The sequence below is a fragment of the Battus philenor genome, unplaced genomic scaffold, assembly GCF_028537555.1.
Source record: "Battus philenor isolate CCGP_79_NKW_IND1 unplaced genomic scaffold, ilBatPhil1.0.hap1 SCAF_15, whole genome shotgun sequence".
Taxonomy (NCBI): Eukaryota; Metazoa; Arthropoda; class Insecta; order Lepidoptera; family Papilionidae; genus Battus; species Battus philenor.
Genome location: NW_027181677.1, coordinates 914,981 through 934,786, shown reverse-complemented (window position 1 = coordinate 934,786; position 19,806 = coordinate 914,981). Strand labels below are relative to the sequence as shown.

The 19,806-nt window shown below is 39.6% G+C and overlaps 1 protein-coding gene across 2 annotated transcripts in view; it reads left to right on the top strand.

The window, feature by feature from the left end:
• The window catches only part of tkv (thickveins), a 181,866-nt gene extending 163,292 nt beyond the window's left edge, over positions 1-18,574 (top strand). Inside the window, exons 1-3 of one of the 2 annotated variants that reach the window (XM_068761546.1) lie at positions 7,845-8,029; positions 15,669-15,856; positions 16,254-18,574. In XM_068761546.1, coding sequence (XP_068617647.1) covers positions 8,020-8,029; positions 15,669-15,856; positions 16,254-17,531 — 1,476 coding nt within the window. In that variant the 5' untranslated portion in view covers positions 7,845-8,019 and the 3' untranslated portion in view covers positions 17,532-18,574. Of the gene's footprint in view, positions 1-7,844; positions 8,030-15,668; positions 15,857-16,253 lie in introns of those variants that run through there. The other variant, XM_068761547.1, reaches the window with a different exon arrangement.
• The last annotated feature ends 1,232 nt before the right edge of the window (positions 18,575-19,806 follow it).

Sequence of the window (19,806 nt, the reverse complement as noted above, 5' to 3'; positions counted from 1 at the left end):
TTGTCTACTTTGAAAATATCTAATAGATTCAGGCGATACTCTGCGAAAGTCTATCCTAAGTAAAAAAAGGACTATATATAGCTACTTCCGCTATGTAGCAGCAGTCGTGCAATAAAGTGCACCGCCCGGCAGCCCGCTGATAGGAATGAGGAAGTAGACAGACCAAAGTATCCGAGATAGGCCAGCGGATTGGCTAGTTGAAGTAACACTGGGCAGGTCGCCATTGTTAGGTCCTGAACGAAGTCCTGGAAGAGACCATTGACCAGTGAGCGCCAGATATAATATCCTCTGATCTTCACCGGTCTTATTGGAATCTATAAGGAAAGTCTTTATTGACATAAGCATCTAGCATAGATTATATATAACAATATAACTTTAGCAGTATTTCTTAGACTTACTATATCACATGCTATATATAAGCAGGTTGCTTTCAACAGCTTTTATAAATCTACGTGAAGTCCTATGTCCAGCTGTGGATCTCCTGCGGCTGGAACGATGAAGCGTTGTTACACACATTCTCGTGAGCTATATCCAGATCGAGTGGAATAATCCAAGAGGTTGCGAGACGCAAGAACCCCGAGGTCAGCAGTGGTACCGGAATGCCATGCGACGGTCACGAAGTTGCGCTTGGAGATAGCGGTAGGCGTGGCTTATTAAGCTGCTACTTACAAACGATGCTTATACTTATATAAGCTTAGTGATACTTACACTTCCTGCTCGCTAATAGGATCGCGCGAACGTGCTTATACAGGATGATTCGTTGTTGAAATTTTAATATGGTAAATGTGTTATTGTGAAGGATAAAAGGTAAGAATAAGAGAAATTGAGAATTATGAAAGCGAGTGAAAGAATGAAGATGCAAAAATTGAGAAAATTATTTGTAAACAAAGACCTTGATCCCAACAAAGTAGGAGCCTTTTTACGAGAGGCCTCTCGGGGGCCTTTAAAAAAAGGTAAATGTGTGGTTCATTCGTCGTCAATTAATGTATGGTACTTCATGTTAAAGAAAGTATGATGTTTTAATATCATAATCGCCACGCTTGGCAGGCGGGTTGGCGATGGCAGTGTGGTATTTTGGTACGCGGAGGACAGTGCTGTATATCCTCTGGAAATTTATGCATTGCATTTATGCACTGCACTGGCAATCCTATATAATTAATGCACAAAGTGTGCGTTATATAAGACTGTAACCCGGGAATCGAAGCCGCGACCTGCGATCGCAAGTCTCGCTGAGCTACTCAAGCTACCACTGCTTAACATAATGGTCAAGAAAAGGACCAATATTTAGCCACTTCTGCACATGCAGTGGTAGTCATGCATACATAGTTAGTCCAGCTAGCTTCCGCTATGCAGCAGTAGTCGTGCAATAAAGTGTACCGCCCGCCAGCCCGCTGATAAATGCGTATGCGGCAAACAATGCGAATCACACAAACGCCACCGCAAAATCACTCCAGAGTCCACTATGAGATGTCCAAGAGTGATTTGGAGTATTTTATTGCATGACTACTACTGCATGTGCGGAAGTGGCTAAATATTGGTCCTTTTCTTGCTCATGGTGGACTTCCGCGAGGTAACGCCTGATTCCATTAAATAACATAATGGTAATACAGTAAAAATATGCATTTTCAAAATTATTATTATTACAATTAATATTTATAATTGTGTACTATTACTTTATAAGTTTTTGACTTGTCGCATTCAAATAGAGAAAATTAAATAATTTAACATATTTCATATTGATTACAGGATTGAAAACTTCTGCTGGCAAATGAGCTATACATTCACCACTTAAAAGGTCACTTACCTATTTCCGATCATCCTGTATATTTTATGCCAGGTGCACCGATGCATGGAACCGTTGGCCTGATTTTATAATTCCCTTACGATCCGATACATACGTCGCTACATTGTTTTGTTAGTTCCACTATCATGGCATATATATATAAATATATATATATATATATATACATAAATATATATATATATATACATAAATATATATATATATATATATAAATATATATATATATATATTTATATATATATATATATATATATATATATAGGGGAAAAGGACAATCAATGAACAGTAATAAAGCTCTACTTATATTTTAGTTATTTTCATAGCATTCTCTCATCTCTCATTTACATGGTTCATATTATGTTGAATCTTTAATTTCATTTAAAAGAGCGACTGTTTAGTTTTTCGGTTCTTCTCAACAGACCAGTGTTCCGAGGCAATGGTAGTATATAATGGCATATAAATGCCTACTTGAATAAAGATATATATATTTTTTTGAATGACCGAATCTGTCCTGCTCGTATCGAGCAACTTCCGCGTCATTTTGTACATCGTCGATCAGCCTACTGGGAGCCTATCCATGGAACTTCCTGCCTCAACAACAGTCGTTTGCGACAGGCGATGTTCCTTCAGACGAGCAATTCTTTGTTTGACGTCGATGACCTTAGCTCTTTTTCGAGAGAGTACACATAAATTAAATTTGAAAAGTGAAAGACATGTAAATTATTTTATAATTTGTGTGTCTAATTTTTAAAGATAAAGATAAAATACGATCTTCGACTTATTATCTATTTATTTTTTAAACTATTTTATTTTTGACTCTACTCTGCTTCGCAAAGTGTTATAATTGTGGAGAAGAAGCTGAAAGAAACTCCACAACAACACATCTTTTAATAAAGTTTATTATAGGTTTATACATATACACTTTATCAGATGTATCCTAAATGAAATCAAAATGATCAGACGATATCACTGCCAAGGATTCTTGTCATATAAATATACATTTATATATATGTTATAAAGTAAAAAATTATTGCCAATAAAGGCTAAATAAAACCTGTTGGGAAGCGTATGCAAGGCTCAATCGGTTTATTACTAAATCAGTTGAAACCGCGTCTGGATTCACAGAGCTCAGTGCATGCGTACATCGCCGTCTCGCCACATATCTTTATTATAAATCGATTTAGGCAATCGTTTCGAATTGCGTTCATACATCGACCGCTCGGGCCGGCCGCACAAATGAAAGCGTCTGCCACACTCACCGATCGACCGCCTCGATGTGAGAAAGTAGATTTGGTCGTGATTTATTCTTCCGATAATCGTCAGAGTCCATAGAGTTGTGGTAGAGAATTATAGCAGTTTACAGATAGATCTAATACTGAATCGTTTTTAGAGATCATTTATAAGTTACGGAGCTGTCGCATTCCAATATAAAATGAAATGTAAGACATTTGTATTGTTTCTAAAGATGTTAATGCTGTTAGCCTTAAGGCTTTTACAGGTTCATCGGTACTGAGTTTACGGAGCAGAAGGGTCCGTGAATTAGATGTAAGACAATTCAGAGTGGTCACCTTATGTATAGAATAATTGAAAAAAAAATTAAAATGATGTCGATTTCATTGCAGCTGCTCAATGATAATATAAAAGCAACGAGTGATTATTGTTTCTGAAATAAAAATAAAAAAATTCTTAAGTTGTTTTGCCATAAAATATTATAAATATTCACAGAAGGAACAAGAAGAAATATATATATATACAATAATAATAAATAAATAAATAATAAATAATGTAAGATTGACTGTTTGCAATGCAAGTTGGTAACGCTTACCTCTGGACAGGGATTTAGTTGAAAAATGTTTATGAATAGAAAATAATTTAAAGTAAAAAATAAAATATTGCTTTATGATTTAATTTATTTTAATATTAATAGTATATATATTACATTTGTGTGTGTGTTGTATGTGATGCTTGTGAGGGGTAAAGGACTGAGCCTTGCGATTGTAGATCACAGGTTTGATTCCTGAGCTACAATCTTATATAGTTCACACTTAGTGCTTTAACTATATAAGATTATCACTGCTCACAAATAAGCCCCGCTGAGTACTGACACGGGTTCGGAAACTCGAATCCTGTATGAATTTTGTATAGTTCACGGACCCCGCCATTCCGTGAACTCGTTTCCGATGAAGCTGTAAAAGCCGCAAAAACTTCACAAGAGACAATAGACAATAGACAAACAAGAGAGAGATTTCAGAGAATGGGCAGCAGCGTCCTAGACATACGGTAATACCATTTCGATCGCCAACCCTCTATTGATTGCATTACAAGTATGCAAATAAACAATGCCAATTACCACCGATTAGTGCCAAACTCTGCGTTTGGCACTAATCGGTGTAACATAAAGAAGGACCATATGTAAGAAAAGGACCAAAATTTAGCCACTTCCGCAACAAACAAACAAACACAGAGTCTTTTTGGCACTAATCGGTGTAACATAAATCCTGAAGATGCCCTGTGGAGAGGTGAAACACGTGTTGAGTGATTTGACGGTGGCAGTTGTGTAATTCGTATTGTTTGCCGCATACGCATTTATCAACTGGCTGGCGAGCGGTGCATTTTGTTGCACGACTACCACTGCATGTGCGGAAGTGGCTAAATATTGGTCTTTTTCATACTTAGTAGGACTTCCGCAAGGTAACGCCTGATTCCATTAAATGATTGCATTACATTTTCTCCATAGAAGCAGTTGCTGCGCTAGATCTAAGGCTTTTATCTATCTGATCTAAGCTTCATCTGAACTGAACGGAAGGGTCCGTGAACGTAAAACCCTCTATTGATATCTTTGCAGGGGAGGCCTATACCCCGTAGTGGGCATGTATGTGATATCGTCAAAAAAGTCAAATTTTTAAAAGCACCTACAATACTATCTTACAATTTAAAACATATGTTAGAGAATACTCCACGTCTTCTGGTTGTTATTTTTTTGGTGATGACTTTCACAAATGTCTTAACACATTTAGATTCGAACTTCGACTCGATAGGAAGCGAAACACACATTCATCTGCAGTGCTTACCGTTCTATTCGTCTGTCCACTTGTGGTAAAAAAAAATCTCTGCCGTTATTCAATACTGCATCCCAACGTCATAGATATGGGGCCACGTGCAAAACACGTGCAACGACCACGAAGGATAATGAAGGTACTAATATACCTTGTTTAGGAACACACGGAATAGGTTTTTCTTTATCTAATATATAAAATTCTCGTGTCACGGTGTTCGAACTTGAACTCCTCCGAAACGGCTTGACCGATTTTTACCAAATTTTACATGCGTATTCAGTATGTCTGGGAATCGGCTACTATCTATTTTCCATACTCCTAAGTGATAAGGTTGGTCCATCCCTAAATTTTATTTTTAATTTTTTTAGACAATTTTTTTGGTTTTTATTTTATTATGATACAGCATACAAAAATACATACAAACCTAATTTTTCACCCCTCTACGATCAACCCTTATCTTACATTTGTTAATTAAAAACTTTAATTTTTTTTTTGCAAAACAACGTTTGCGGTGATCGAACGATGATCTGGATAGTATTAATAATGAAATCGGATGATGATCGAATCGGACAAGGACATGAGGCGAAGAATTTCTCGTCTGAAATGGCACTAAAAACTCAGTAAATAAATGCTCTACGATACAAAGCGAGCTGGAATACCAGAACCAGGGTATGACGCCACTACTATGTCAAGAGTATGACTGAAGAATCAGGAATAACAACATAGTTCTGTATGTCATAGCATACAAGCATGTTATGACAGTTCGTCCTTGCAGTGTCAGGAAGTAAACAGGCTTCGCTGAATGGAACCGTTGTTCCGATATCAGTAATGTTCCTATTGGCACACGGGTCTTCACTCAGAGAGATGTCTTGTTCCGTAATCTATTCGTGGTCGGTGGATGTTTTGCGAGTGTTTTTATAATGATATCGCATTGAATGATTGTCTGTTAATAAAATTTGACTTTTTGATCTTCTTATGAATAGGCGCCATTCCGCCAAATTATCAATTCTTGTATACAAGGAGTTGATTGTACAGTAGACCTCATTAAGAAAATGTTTGTGTTTACCTTGTTTTTACCGTGCTGGACAGGGTTCCTGGAGCACGGTGGGCTAGATGAATACCTGAAAAAGTTTAAACCTAAGATAAGTCTCTTGTGCGTCTGTGACCTAACGGCGGACGAAACCGCGTCGCGCGAAATAGATATGTTCGCAAAATTAAGGTCTAATTGCAAAGTGGAGTTGAAGAGAAGGGTGGAGAGTGACCATATCGTCTTCCTAATGGGAGAACAAGTTGTAAATAAAAATAAAACTTAAAACCCAAGGTTGAAAATGATCGAAATGTAATTTCAAGGATTGTGGCGATTGAAGAAGGACGATGTATGAAAGGATTACGAATAAACTAAAAGAGATGCAATAAAAGGGGTGAATGTATAAACATTCACACCCTATTGCTTTTACACTTATAATTAATCACCCTCTATAAATATAGTAATTGTGCATGACATTGTGATTTTAATTCAATGTTTGTATTTAATTTCAGTAGGTCTAATCTCTCTGTAGACACTTCTTAGAAAAGCCTGCAAGAAATCGTCTAACTTGAAAAAAAAATTATATATCTTTTTCTAAAGAAAACGTGCTAATCTAATAATTATGAAATCAATATTACATGAGTATTTATAAAACGAAAACGATTAATTGTTATTATTTAAAAAATATAATACATTGAAAAATACAAATTTAAATTATTAATAAAAAAAACAATTTTTTAAATATTCATTGATACTTGATAAGAAGAACCTTTACTATGGACTGTATTTTTTTAACTGAAGTCTGACTGCTGCCCAAATGGCATTTGCATATTCCGTGACTTTTCTGGTGGCAGGGTGAAGAGTGTGACTAGCCGAAGACCTCTTTTAAAATAGCGAAGCCCGAGGGCTCCCGGGGAAGCCTCGGGCCTCGGGCCTCGTGCTACTATTTTACGCTTCGGTGAACGTTTCATGGAGTGACTAAGTTTAAGGTACCCCATGAGAAGATTTCGGCCTGGACTGTCACTCGTCGAATAGTACCAAACGGACTGCACCAAATAATCAGTTAATACGACAGATATGTAGATGTTACAACTGTAGCGTTTCAAGAAATTTTTTATTTCATTGCAGTAATAGGGCGTGTGTCAAAAGGTTTATGTAAAAAAAAGTGTGTTTATTCTTATTCGGGAATTGCGTTACTTCAAAATACAGTAATACCCCGCTTTACGCGACCCGGTTATACGCGGTTTCACTATAACGCGAATTGCAAATTTCGCGCTCAAATGCCTCGAATTACGCGAAAGAGTGCGAATAATTATAATGTAGTCATCAACTTCTCTATGGTGTCTTGACCATCTGTCAAACAATTAAAAACAGTGTTGGGTGTTATGAACGTATTTTACTAGAACGTAAACAAAACGTTACCCAAAAGACAAGAGATGTATTTTTCCGTAAAAAATAAGAGTATGTGTTCCTAGAATTAAAGTGATTGATTAAAAAGATTTGTATTTTTTTTGTAATAATTTTTGACTATGTTTATTCATAAACCTCGTTATACGCGAATTTCAGTTAACGCGATTTTTTCTGGAACGTATCCCTCGCGTAAAGCGGGGTATTACTGTAGTGTGAAAAAGATTTGGGTAATGATCGGACATTTGGAGTTATATTATTTTGCTCGAAGCAGTCATTGAAGATATGTGCATAATTGACTCCATCGCGAAGTACAGTCCGCTGCATAATTTATTATTGTCGATATCTAAACAAGCGTGCTTCACAGTTGCCGCGCGTCTGGGCGGCGTGTACGCGCGTCCGGCACTGTACCGACCGCGCTCGTCTTATCTTCCGCCACATGGAGGCTGCAGCGGTGCATAGTGCACGAGAGGGACGGAAGGGGAAGGAGGGGGGGGGGTGCGAGACGCCCGCACGGGGGGACGCCTCGCGCACTCACTCGCCTCGCGACCGTCGCTCGAGGCTGACGTGTTTTGTGTGTGTGTCTTGTTGTCCGCGACATCGCGCGCCTCGTGACCGAGTGTACAAACTGTGTAAAAATAAAGGCGGCGACAGACGGCGGTGCCGGTGCGGAGTTATATTTAAATGACATCGCGGACGCAGCGCCGGCGCACTCTCCCCTCGACATGAGACTAAGTACGACTCGCTAAACTAGTTCTTAAAGTCTACATCTAGTGCTCCGGGGTGTTGCCTACTTCAGTGTTCAGTGGATGTTTTCGAACGGATTTCGTTCGGAAAATTTATTTCAATAATTAATATCCTATCTGTGTATTTAGTGCGTTAATCCATTCGCCTGTGGCCAGTATGGTATTTAGTTGTCTATGGACTAATCAGGTAACCCATAAGACGTCCGTCCGCGGCGGCCGCCACCACGCTAATGTGTTTATTTGTAACCGCACACCCGGCCGACTTACTTCCTGACGCGATGTTCGATTACCTCGCTTTACTCAATTTATAACCATTTATACGTTAACATATATAAGGCTTTTACTGTCAACATAATCTATGTTTACAGTAGTAATGTAATTACAACATTTCGATTCTGTGATGTTGTTTTTCGTGAAATTATAGTGTACTGAAGGTAATAAGACATACAAAAACACATGCATTTAGTTGTAGATAGAGAAATACCAGACACTATTGTTTATGGTTGTCCAGCGCTTGAAGGATCCAAACTCGCCCGGGTTACCTGTGTCCCGGGCACCAAAAAACCACACAATGCGTCGTCCCAAAACGATATCCCGAGATGATATGATGCTTAAATATAATGGTCGTCTTGTTTGTGCACACGAAAGTTGTTCTTCTCTCAATTCAATTTGTGAACAGTGTCCACGAATATGTTCTTCGTAATGTTGTTAAGATATCTTTTATTTGTATGTTTTATTTATACAAAAATTACTTTGATGAAAGATTTTTTTAACCGAGTATTTACATGTGTAACCTATATTGTATATTAGATAAAGAAGTAAAAACAAATCGCATGAAATGACCAAAAGATGGAGTATATACTCCATCTTTTGGTCGATCGGTCTAGAATTAGGAGGTATTTAGTTTAATAAAGAAAGAGATATTTAACTATTAGAAGTAAAGAGAGGATTATTTGAATATTCAACAGACAAACGACAGATATATAGAATAGCACCAAAGAATACCTGTATATACTCGTATATATTAAAAAAAGCCTTTATGTGCAAGGCGCAATTTGATTTCAAATTGCAATCAAATTCAAACATATATATATATTACATTTTTTTATCACGGTTAAAACATTTTTAAATTGACAAATCAAAGTATAAATATAGTTAATAAATATAATTGTTTACAAGATACAAAAATTTACATAAAATAAGTAATATTTTCTATTTACCTATCTATGTGCATGTTTACGTATTATAAATAACAGTTTATTTTTAACGAATTTACCATTAGAAGCCAATCGGGTTTATTGTATCATTATTTTAATATTCACAAGGAAAGACTGAATAGATATTTTTAAAACTTTAATGTGCTATGCTCCAACTTAGAAATTTTAAAATTCTTACGCGCTTTTAAGTAACATGTATGTTTTTTTATTATAAATCGAAGATTTAAAATCGTATAGGGTCTAATTTCGAATTGTCCACCTGTGGGGCGTGAATCGCACGTTGGGAAACACTGTAGTAAAGACTTGATAACTATAAATATTTAGTAAAATTAAAACTAGCAAATGATTGAATTCGTAATTAATAGATACAGCGGGATCGTGAAATGATACAGTGGACTTCACGACGTCCCGATTTGGACGTTGAAACCTGTTTGCGAATGTTTTTATCACCGCCTGCGCCCCCAGACGAGATATAAACATCGGCACGCACTGTATTTATATGTTTATCACTGTCTTTTATTTGTGTTAAAAACACCTCACGCACTATCTATATTTAACATATATTGTACGCGGAATATTTAAATAATTTTTAATGTAATATATATTTACATTAGTGATTCCCAAAGTGGACTATATCGACCCCTAGGGGTCTATGACAACCTGCAAGAGGTCTACGTCAGTGAAAAAAATTTAGGGGTTCATGAAATGAAAATGGGGGTCCACGATAGTGGATCTCAACACATACACTGATAGTACCTATTTACTTACATCATACTATCTTATAATATCAAAACATTTACATTATTTATAAAAGTACCTTTGAAGTAAAAAAATTATATGTTTATAAAATTGTGTAAGTTGTAGGATGTTGGTATTCGCTTTGTGGTCGCAATACATTTTGAACTTGTAAAAACCTGAGAGTCAGTCTCAGAGCTTCGCTACCTTGCACTGACTTTGTCAATTCGTCACACTATAAATACGAATGTGGGACAAACAAATAAATTTACAGGAAATCAATATCAGGTAAGTAGGGGGTCTACCCAACACGGAAAAATATGGCAAGGGGTCTATGACACAAAAAGGTTTGGGGAACTCTGATTTACATCATATAAAAAGTTTATATAAATAAATAAGTTTGAAAGGGATATATAACTCATATGTCAATAATTTTTTTTTAAATACTATTAAAATAAGTTACATGATTTATTTATAACAATGCAAAAGGACAATTACTTCTGGCAGTACAAAGTGTTGTGATAGTAAACAAAAATTAATTTTGACGTGTAATACTACGATTTAAAAAAAAACATTTTTGAATAGGTTGTATACCATATATAATTGACAACAAATGAATTCACAAAACCTTTTACACCTGTAACATATCACCCTGTACTTATTCTTGGTGTATCTGTTAGCCCGAAGGCTTTTACAGCTTCATCAGAGCTGAGGTCACAAAGCGGAAGGGTCCGTGAAGTTAAAAATGTAACAAAATCTGGACAGGCGCGTACCAGTTGTATGGAGTAGGTTTGCACGTAGTAAACCGCTCTACCCGAGTAGAGTTGAGTAGTGTTAATGTTGTGTATGTGGCTTGGAACGGCAGCGTGGACCACAGGCGAGCCAAGGATGGATCCGGATCCAACCTCAGTTCGCCCACGCTGGTCGCGGGCGCCCCCTAAGAACGAGTGTTGTGGTGTGATGAGTAGCGTTTGGTTCTGTTGTGAATGACGCAGTGTCTTGTGCTCAATGTCGCAGGTGAATCATTCTGTATTTTAATTTTGGAGAATAGGTTGTTTCGGACTACACTATGTTCATCAATTTTTAAAATATAATACTGCTTGCTATTTTGTACAACATTAAAATGGGAAATCGGTTTTATATACCAAAAGCCGTATTAATAACACTTGCCTTTCGATTATAAATAATTTATTGATGTTGTCTATTTATTTATTCATATTATTATACTTATTATATTATTATTTGTGATCAAATGTGTTTACCATGAGAAGAATTTGAGAATAAACTTATTTGATATAAGCTGGACTCATGTAGAGATTTATACGGATTTTAGGGATAAGTCTAAGACAGGGGTGGTCAAACTGCGGCTCGCGGGACACATGCACTCTTTGAACGAATATTTTTGACTTCGATTGATTCTTGAATTATTTCAATATTTAAATTTATATAACCTATGTCAGCTCCAGGGATATCGAAACAAATTACTTGTGTGAATAATTACTATTAAATCCAAACAACGATCATAATTAATTAACCGGCATCTTAAGTATTATTAGGAGTACTGTACACGTATATGACGTGTGCCATTATATCTGACTACAACACACATATTTTGTACTTTTGTCATGTAATTTAAATATATATGATTTTCGTAAAAAAAATTTCGTTTGCGTGTTTTAAATGCGTATTCATTCAATTGCGGCTCGAGGAAAATTTTAAATTTCGCAAAACGGTTTGGAATATCTAGCTTGGCCACCCCTATAAGATTCAAACAGAAATAAGGAGATCCGTACATACCCGTGTGGATTGGATCAGTTTAAATAGCAGAGAACAGAACAAGTTACTTAGAGTAGTTAGCCATAGGACCTTCAGGTCCTGGAATGATGACCACGGACCGGTAAACTCAGAGTAGAATTTCCACCCACAATGTGGATTGACGGCTTTGTTATTGTTGTGACTGAACGCATTCGTCCACTATACTATACATATAACTGTCACGTTTATTTCTGTCCGAGATTCGATTTTAATTCAAGAATCTCGTTGTCATATTGACACTAACACAACCTTTGACATCATATTCCGTAAATCGCTTCATGTGTTTGGATGGTAAACAATTGGTTAATTTTCTTTACACAGTAACCAATGCCGGACGTCATTGATTTTCATATCCACGTCAAGATGGCATTCTGACATTTGGAATTGTTCGAAATTCTGAGTTGTGTGAAATCAATATATAATAGCACTGAGTACAAGATAGGTAAATGTGGAAAATAAGAAAAAGCTGTAGAAACGATTGTGGTAATTAAAACACTGCCTGTTGAATTATTATTCAAGAAGGTTCTATTGTTATATTTAAAAAATGGCAAAGAATGTTTGTGTGGAATGGGTTAATTTACTGTAATTGACGAGCCTAATCTATGTGATCTTACATATCCTTATGTAATCTAATGCTGGTAGCCATTTTGGTTTTGTGCAGCTTCGTCGAAATTTAACTAGCGGAAACAGAGGTCCCTGAGATAAAATAATTACTCTGGGCGATTGATTCATTCATTACTTCGGTGACGTTTACACGAATAGGGAGTATCACTGTGTAGGTGTATAGTGTTGTGACTGTACAGTGTAGGCTTGCGAAGCGAGGACTACTTGGTGGTGAGAATCGACGCGGGCCGATCCTGACCACCTTTGTTGGCACCCGGGGCACGCACGCGACCGCCACGAACAAAGGCTAATTCAAAGTTTATTAAACATATAATTTTATATATGTATATATATACATTTACTATTACAATTTCTCTTATTTAAAGTGTAGTGTGTACACTTAAACATCTTAAATACCAACTGCTTTACCGATCAGCGACCGCAATGGACGCCATCATAACACTATTATTAACAGCGCCATCTATGAAGTGTCAAGGTTAAACAAGCACTGCTTTACCGACATTATATAAATATCCTCTACACTTTTATACATATATTATCATTTCTGGTAACATTTTATAGTCAATATATACATTCACCTTGATAACAAGATTAGGAGGTGATACATTTGGGGTCATTCCAGGTCGAGTAGGTTTGTATATTTATAAACACAAGTGTTGACGTTTCAAAAGGACCACATGGAATGAAATTCTCACTGATTAACCATAATAGCGGACGTAAAAGATATGGAAACAATAAATTTAGACAATAACGCATAAATGTTAAGCGACGTCGTGATTTACGTCTCTGTACAATCGCAATTACTAGTTTAATGGCATTTGGATATAAATAACAAATGAAGTAGCACCGCACCGGAGCTGAACACGCCCAGTGGTGAGGCTTTTTGACACACCGCGCGTTCTCGTCATATCTAGTTTAGTATGTTTCGTCCAACTACAATTTTTGAAGAAATACCATATAGGCCGCGTGGGGTGTATACGACCCACACTTTAAAAATTAAAAAAAGTCGTAAAGACGTATGATTTACACTTTCAATACTGCAAAGCTATAATTAGCGGGAAAAAGTTATAAATGTTAATATGAATTGCGTACTCGCATACGTGATGTGAGGTTTTCTATATTCGGCCCTACAGTTCATTTGTTTAAGGATCATTTGTTTCTGAATGAGAACTAAAAATGGCTTGAACGAAAAGTGCACTCTCGTGTACTCCCCATATGGCATGGAATTTGTTAGTCAATTAAATGTAATTGTTCATCATCACGTCGGTCGGAAGTAATATTTTTATCACCTGTCAAGAAAATTACATATTCATCGATTGACAAAAAATCGATTCGAATGATGGATTAAGTCAAAAGTTTATACACTATTTATTTATACAAAAGACAACAAGTTTGTACAGTACCCGAAGAAAAATATTGCACATCGACCTTTGGAAAGAGACAAACGGCTAATTTAGTCATCGTAGAGCGTTTTCTCTGTCGCACGAAATACAACAACTGACAAAACGTTACATAGGTAGTGTGGGACAGAGATAGTGCTCTACGAAGACGAAATTAGCCGATTGTCTCTTTTCAAAGTCTCATGTGCCATTTTCCACCATAGCTTTTCTAAAATCCTTACGGCCCCATATGTAACATTTATATGTGGGGTTGCAATTGAACTGACAAGCGGTGAAAACATTTGATTTAAATCAAGAACTTTAAATAAAAACACTCGTACATTCGTCGTGCATCGCAAATCTGACAGTCCCGGTGACATCTGTCAATGTCAACCCATACATTTTTCTATCCTTATGTTGCCAGATAACTATTTTTCTTCGACTTTTTTTTTAAACGAGTTTAATTCGTGTCGTGTCCACTTTTGAATTGCCCTCCTGTAGGATTTGGGACCCATGTTGAAACACTGCTCTAGAATATCAGTCGTTGAAGGTTCGTGCGCTAGTTTCCGGAATAGTCTGACGGAACTAGGATGACAACAAGGATTTCTTCCCCGGAGATTGTTGTGGAATTGTTTTTTTAATTATGGAATACAGGTCTTGCGCTTCCATTTTTAAATTTTATCTCATTCGTCGTTCGTTCGCGGCGTCGGTAATTCGTTTTAAATTTACTAATTAGCGTTATCACTCGATTAGCGATAATGTAATGTGGGTCGACGTTGTTCCAATTCTTGTCACGAGAATGATTAATGGGATATATTGAGGCTTGAACGGGCTATTTGCGTAGACATTCATAAATAATTATTAATTTTGATTTCTCTTTCATTAAGTAATACAAATACCCGGTGATAAATATTGCACATCGACCTTTGGAAAGAGACAATCGGCTAATTTCTGCTTCGTAGAGCATTATCTCTGTCCCACATTATCTAGTGAAGAAAGCCGAAATTAGTCGATTGTCTCTTTCCAAAGGTCGATGTGTAATATTTTTCGCCGGGTACTGTATCTTTATAAAAAATTTAATACTGCATTCGCAATAACTATTAAACAGTTTGGGTAAAAGTAAAGATAAAGATTGGAAAATAAAAATGTACTTAGCCACCTAAGATTAAAAAGATGAGGAAAGGATGCGATGAAAGCAAGAAGGAATGAAAGAACAAGAATTGCAAGATATTGTGAAGGATAAACGGGAAAAATAAAAAAAAATTAATAAGTATGAAAGTGATTGTTGAATAAAGATAAAACTCTGAAAAAATTATGTGTAAATAAAGTCCCTGTCCCAAACTAGATAGGGGGTACGAGAGGCTCCCAATAGCGAGGGCCAAAAAAAAAACAATTTGGGAAAACTGCGATCGCTAAGAAATCGTGTCAGGAATTGAGAAATGTGTAGACGAACGAAAATAACTTACTAGGCCTAGCGGATTGGCAGGTTGAAGTAGGAACAGGCAGGTCACATAAGCAAAACAGATCCGTCGGCTACGGCAATCTTAGCGCTAAACATCGACGATGTTAATCTTCAGAAGACGTTGGATACTGATCACTTCCGACTGGTCTTATTGAAAATATAGGGAGGATACTGATATCCAGGAGTCCTCGGTCTTACAGCTGAAATAATGCTGATGGTGATGATTGAAATGCAGTGTAGAAATCTAATTTTTCAACTAAATTCTTCTAATAATATGTGGAGACTGAGAGTTTATATCTGTAATATTTCAATAATAATATAAATTTGCAAAATTGTTTTATGTTCATGTTGTTGCCGCGGTATGCAATGCTGATGTGTGTCTGCGTTGGGTTGCAGGTCGGGGCATCGTGTGCGAATGCGCGGGTGCTGGCGCGTGCCCCGGCGGCGTGACCAGCGGCACCTGCGTCACGCAGCCGGGCGGCTACTGCTTCGCCACCGTCGAGGAGGTGCTGGACGACGGCGGCCGCCTGGACCTGGAGCGCACCGCCGGCTGCCTGCCCCCCGATGAGTCCGGCTTCATGCAGGTACGATACACAGCTTGTCTTGAGACGTGTCTTCACAATAGTGAGAGACATATGCGCGATCGCGAGTCTGTAGACGTGGGGTAGGTGAGCGTTGGGGTGGCGTCGTCTGCGCACAGGTTCTTTACATCTGGTGCGTGGGATGTCGTTCGTATATAATGTATGTAGGGGTGTATCTAACACTGGCTCTTGTGGTGCCCCAGCTCGAACGGGAGGTAATCGTTAGTTTACTTTCTTAACACGTTACCGAAAGTTATTATTGCTAAGAAAAAGCTTTCTTTACTAAACTTTGTTGAAGACGACGGATGGAAGATGTTGAAGATGATGGCTGTTGTGGCGTTCGTGAGTCTAAATGATTGCGTTGGTGCAGCGTACTAATGAAATTTTCTGTACGTTCCAGTGCAAAAGCTCACAAGTGCCGCACCAGCATCCAAAAGTGATCGAGTGCTGCTCGGAGGCCGACTTGTGCAACAAGCTTTTGCGGCCGCAGCTGCCCGAGCCGCCGGAGCCGCCGCCCGGCGTGACGGCGGCGCCCGGGCCTCGTGCAGCGGGCGCGGGTCCGGCGCTGCCGGTGGCGGCGGCGCTGTGCGTGGCGCTACTGGCTTGCGTCGCGGCGCTGCTGCTGCTGCTGCGGAGGCGGCGGCGCAGCTGCAAGCGGCCGCCCTCGCCGCCCGCTCCACCCTGCGCCGACGTGTCCTCAGGCTCCGGCTCGGGACTGCCGCTGCTCGTGCAGCGCACCGTCGCCAAACAGATTCAGATGGTCGAGTCCATCGGCAAGGGCCGCTACGGCGAGGTCTGGCTGGCGCACTGGCGCGGCGAGAAGGTAGCCGTCAAAGTGTTCTTCACCACTGAGGAAGCCTCCTGGTTCCGCGAGACTGAGATCTACCAGACCGTGCTTATGCGCCACGAGAACATCCTCGGCTTTATTGCCGCCGACATCAAGGGCACCGGCTCCTGGACGCAAATGCTGCTGATCACCGACTACCACGAGAACGGCTCGCTGCACGACTACCTGCAGACAGCGGTGCTGGACCCGCCCGCGCTGCTCACCATGGCATACTCCATCGTGAGCGGGCTGGCGCACTTACATATGGACATCTTCGGCACCAAGGGCAAGCCGGCCATCGCACACCGCGACATCAAGAGCAAGAATATCCTCGTGAAGCGCAACGGACAGTGCGCGCTCGCTGACTTCGGTCTGGCGGTGCGCTACGTGGCCGAGAGCAACGAGGTGGACATCGCGCCCAACACGCGGGTGGGCACGCGGCGCTACATGGCGCCCGAGCTGCTGGCCGAGCGGCTGGACGTGACCAACTTCGAGGCGTTCAAGATGGCGGACATGTACTCGCTGGGGCTGGTGCTGTGGGAGCTGTGCCGGCGGTGCGCGACCGGCGGTACGGTGGAGACGTACGCGCTGCCGTACCACGAGCTGGTGCCGCCGGATCCCACGTTCGAGGATATGCACGCAGCTGTGGTAGTGGGGGGCGCGCGGCCGGCGTTGGCGCCGCGCTGGCTGACCAGCGAGCCCCTGGCCGCACTGGCCACGCTCATGCCCGAGTGCTGGCACGCCAACCCGCCCGTGCGGCTCACCGCGCTGCGCGTCAAGAAGACGCTCGCCAAGCTGCGCGCCGCGCCCACGCCGCCCATACCGCCCACCGCACCGCCCAAGCTCGTCTGACCTCACTCCCCACTAGTGGGCGTCGGGCCGCCGTTCGTTTAAATCTCAGTATTGTTAAGTTTACGACGCTCCTCTCGTTCCGGTGTACTTGTATGTATTTTATTTTATCCGTTACTTTGACTACGTAGGTTAGAATATCTCGTCTTCCGTGTGTGTGAGTGTGTGCGGTGCGACTTGTGATATATCGACAATAAGACTTTGCTTGCGACGTTTGTCTGTGAGGCCCGGGGCGCCGCGGCTCGCCAACCTCGTCACCGACCTCAGGAATTTCAAACGCGAGACGTGGACTTAGTTTCAGCAAAGTGCCTTCAAAAGTAAATTGTTTTTTTAAACTTCTGCGTCGCAACTTGTAAAATGGGACAGTTCAAATTATCTTTAAGATGATTACTAAACTTTTGCAATATTTCTTTTGTGTCTTGAGTTGTTCGCCCCGGGCGGCCGCGGCGCCCCGTCAGCGAGTTGTACTTAAGTTCGTTGAGTTGACCGCGGCGTGGTCACTGAGCCGCCTGCTCTCACCCCTACCGAACGCGAAGGGGATGCCCCGTTTATACCAGTGCTATTTCGAAAAAAATTTCAGTTTATTTTTAGAAATAATAACAATATGATTGTTATAGACGTTCTTAGATTAGTAGCCCTTTTAGAGCAGCTATATTATTGTTAGTTAATGATACTGCGAATATAATTTGCATTCAACTAAATTTAAGACTGTCTATAACGTTTAGGCTTAAAACGCGACGTGGTAAGGCTTTCCAAATGGATCGACGACATAATTAGGGCCCCGGGAAGTGTCCCGGTCATCGTTGCGATCTTTGGGAAAGACCTGTGCCCTACTGTGGGCGTCGCAGCTCGAGGAAACGTTATGTTTTTGGTGTAAAGGTGAGAGCGGGTGCGGTGCGGCATTTAGAGGCGCTCTTGCGTTTGTACATTGTGTTGTAAATATAGCGGATAGTTGTACACAAGGTACAGTCGACCGCTGCGGTCGAGCGGCAGCGGTGGACTGTACGCGGTGTCTTACAGATTAAATAAAATATTAATGGACATAAGATTTTTTATTTTTCAATCCTTTCATACGAATAATATTATTTATCTACTTGAACCTTTGTATTGTGCACTTGATAATTAAAAAGGTTTTTTGACATTTGACGACGAGCTTTGAAACCACTTCTCCCAGTGTTTCTCCGAAGTGATAGTGGCGATATTAGCCAGGCTTGCAACTGGTCAAGTTAAGTCTGTCTAGGGCGGTCTAGTGTCGCAATGCTAAGCGGATATCGCAGAGTGACAGTCCAAGCAGAGGTTTCTCCGAAAGTCTCAAACTTCGCCTTAAATGGTCTTAGGCCAGGATTAATCTGCGCTCTGCCGTTGCGAATCCGTGAAATCTGCAAATTCCATTTGCGAAACAGCTGTAGTCTGATAAAAAAACAGTCTTGGAACAACAGGATTCTTTCGGCGCATGTGGGAATTCATGATATTATATCCGGAAATGTATAAATGTGTTTATTTGACAAATGTAAGAATTTATTATAGAACAGTCTTTTATTTCAAATAAGATAGAGAATCTATTCCTAAGGTGATTATTTTAGCGTTGGTTGGGTTAGCAAGAGACCTATGAAATATAAAGTTTCAAGTGGTAACTACACATACATCGTTGATGAATATATTAATCATTTTATACCTAATTCGGTATTGCCATATTCAAAAAATCTTTTCAATGAATTCAATATATACAGAATAAAAATATATAAATGATTCTGCCAGGCATTAGGTGTAAACAACAGCTACAACCTAAAACTGCCTAGGAATACCGATCTGCTGTGAACAACTGGAAAGAAATACAACAGTTGCTGTTTTTAATAAAATTAAACAATGTTTGACATATACCATATCACTGCATTTCGATCAAAAACTCTTGAATTTTACTGTGGGATTCCTATTCCTAGGGTCGTAGATCTTGAAAGTAATGACAACACGAAGTTTAAAAGAGAGCCTGAAATATACTGATGATCTGAAAGTGGGTGCTTTCTGTGGAAGCATTGGTTACTAAACTAGAGAGGAAGAAAGGAAGGGTAAAAAAGATAATAATTTTTCGGGTGCAACAATTGTAAGAAAACATTAGCAATAGAGTTATATATCTGAAACTCTTTACAATAAGTATGTTGGAATAATGACGGTATTTTGGTGAGATCCAGTAGAAAAATTCCATGTTTCTACTTTGACTCAGCTGTTAACATATCCGTGGTGTAGTGTGGATGTGGATTCTTCCTAGAGCCAGTAGGTC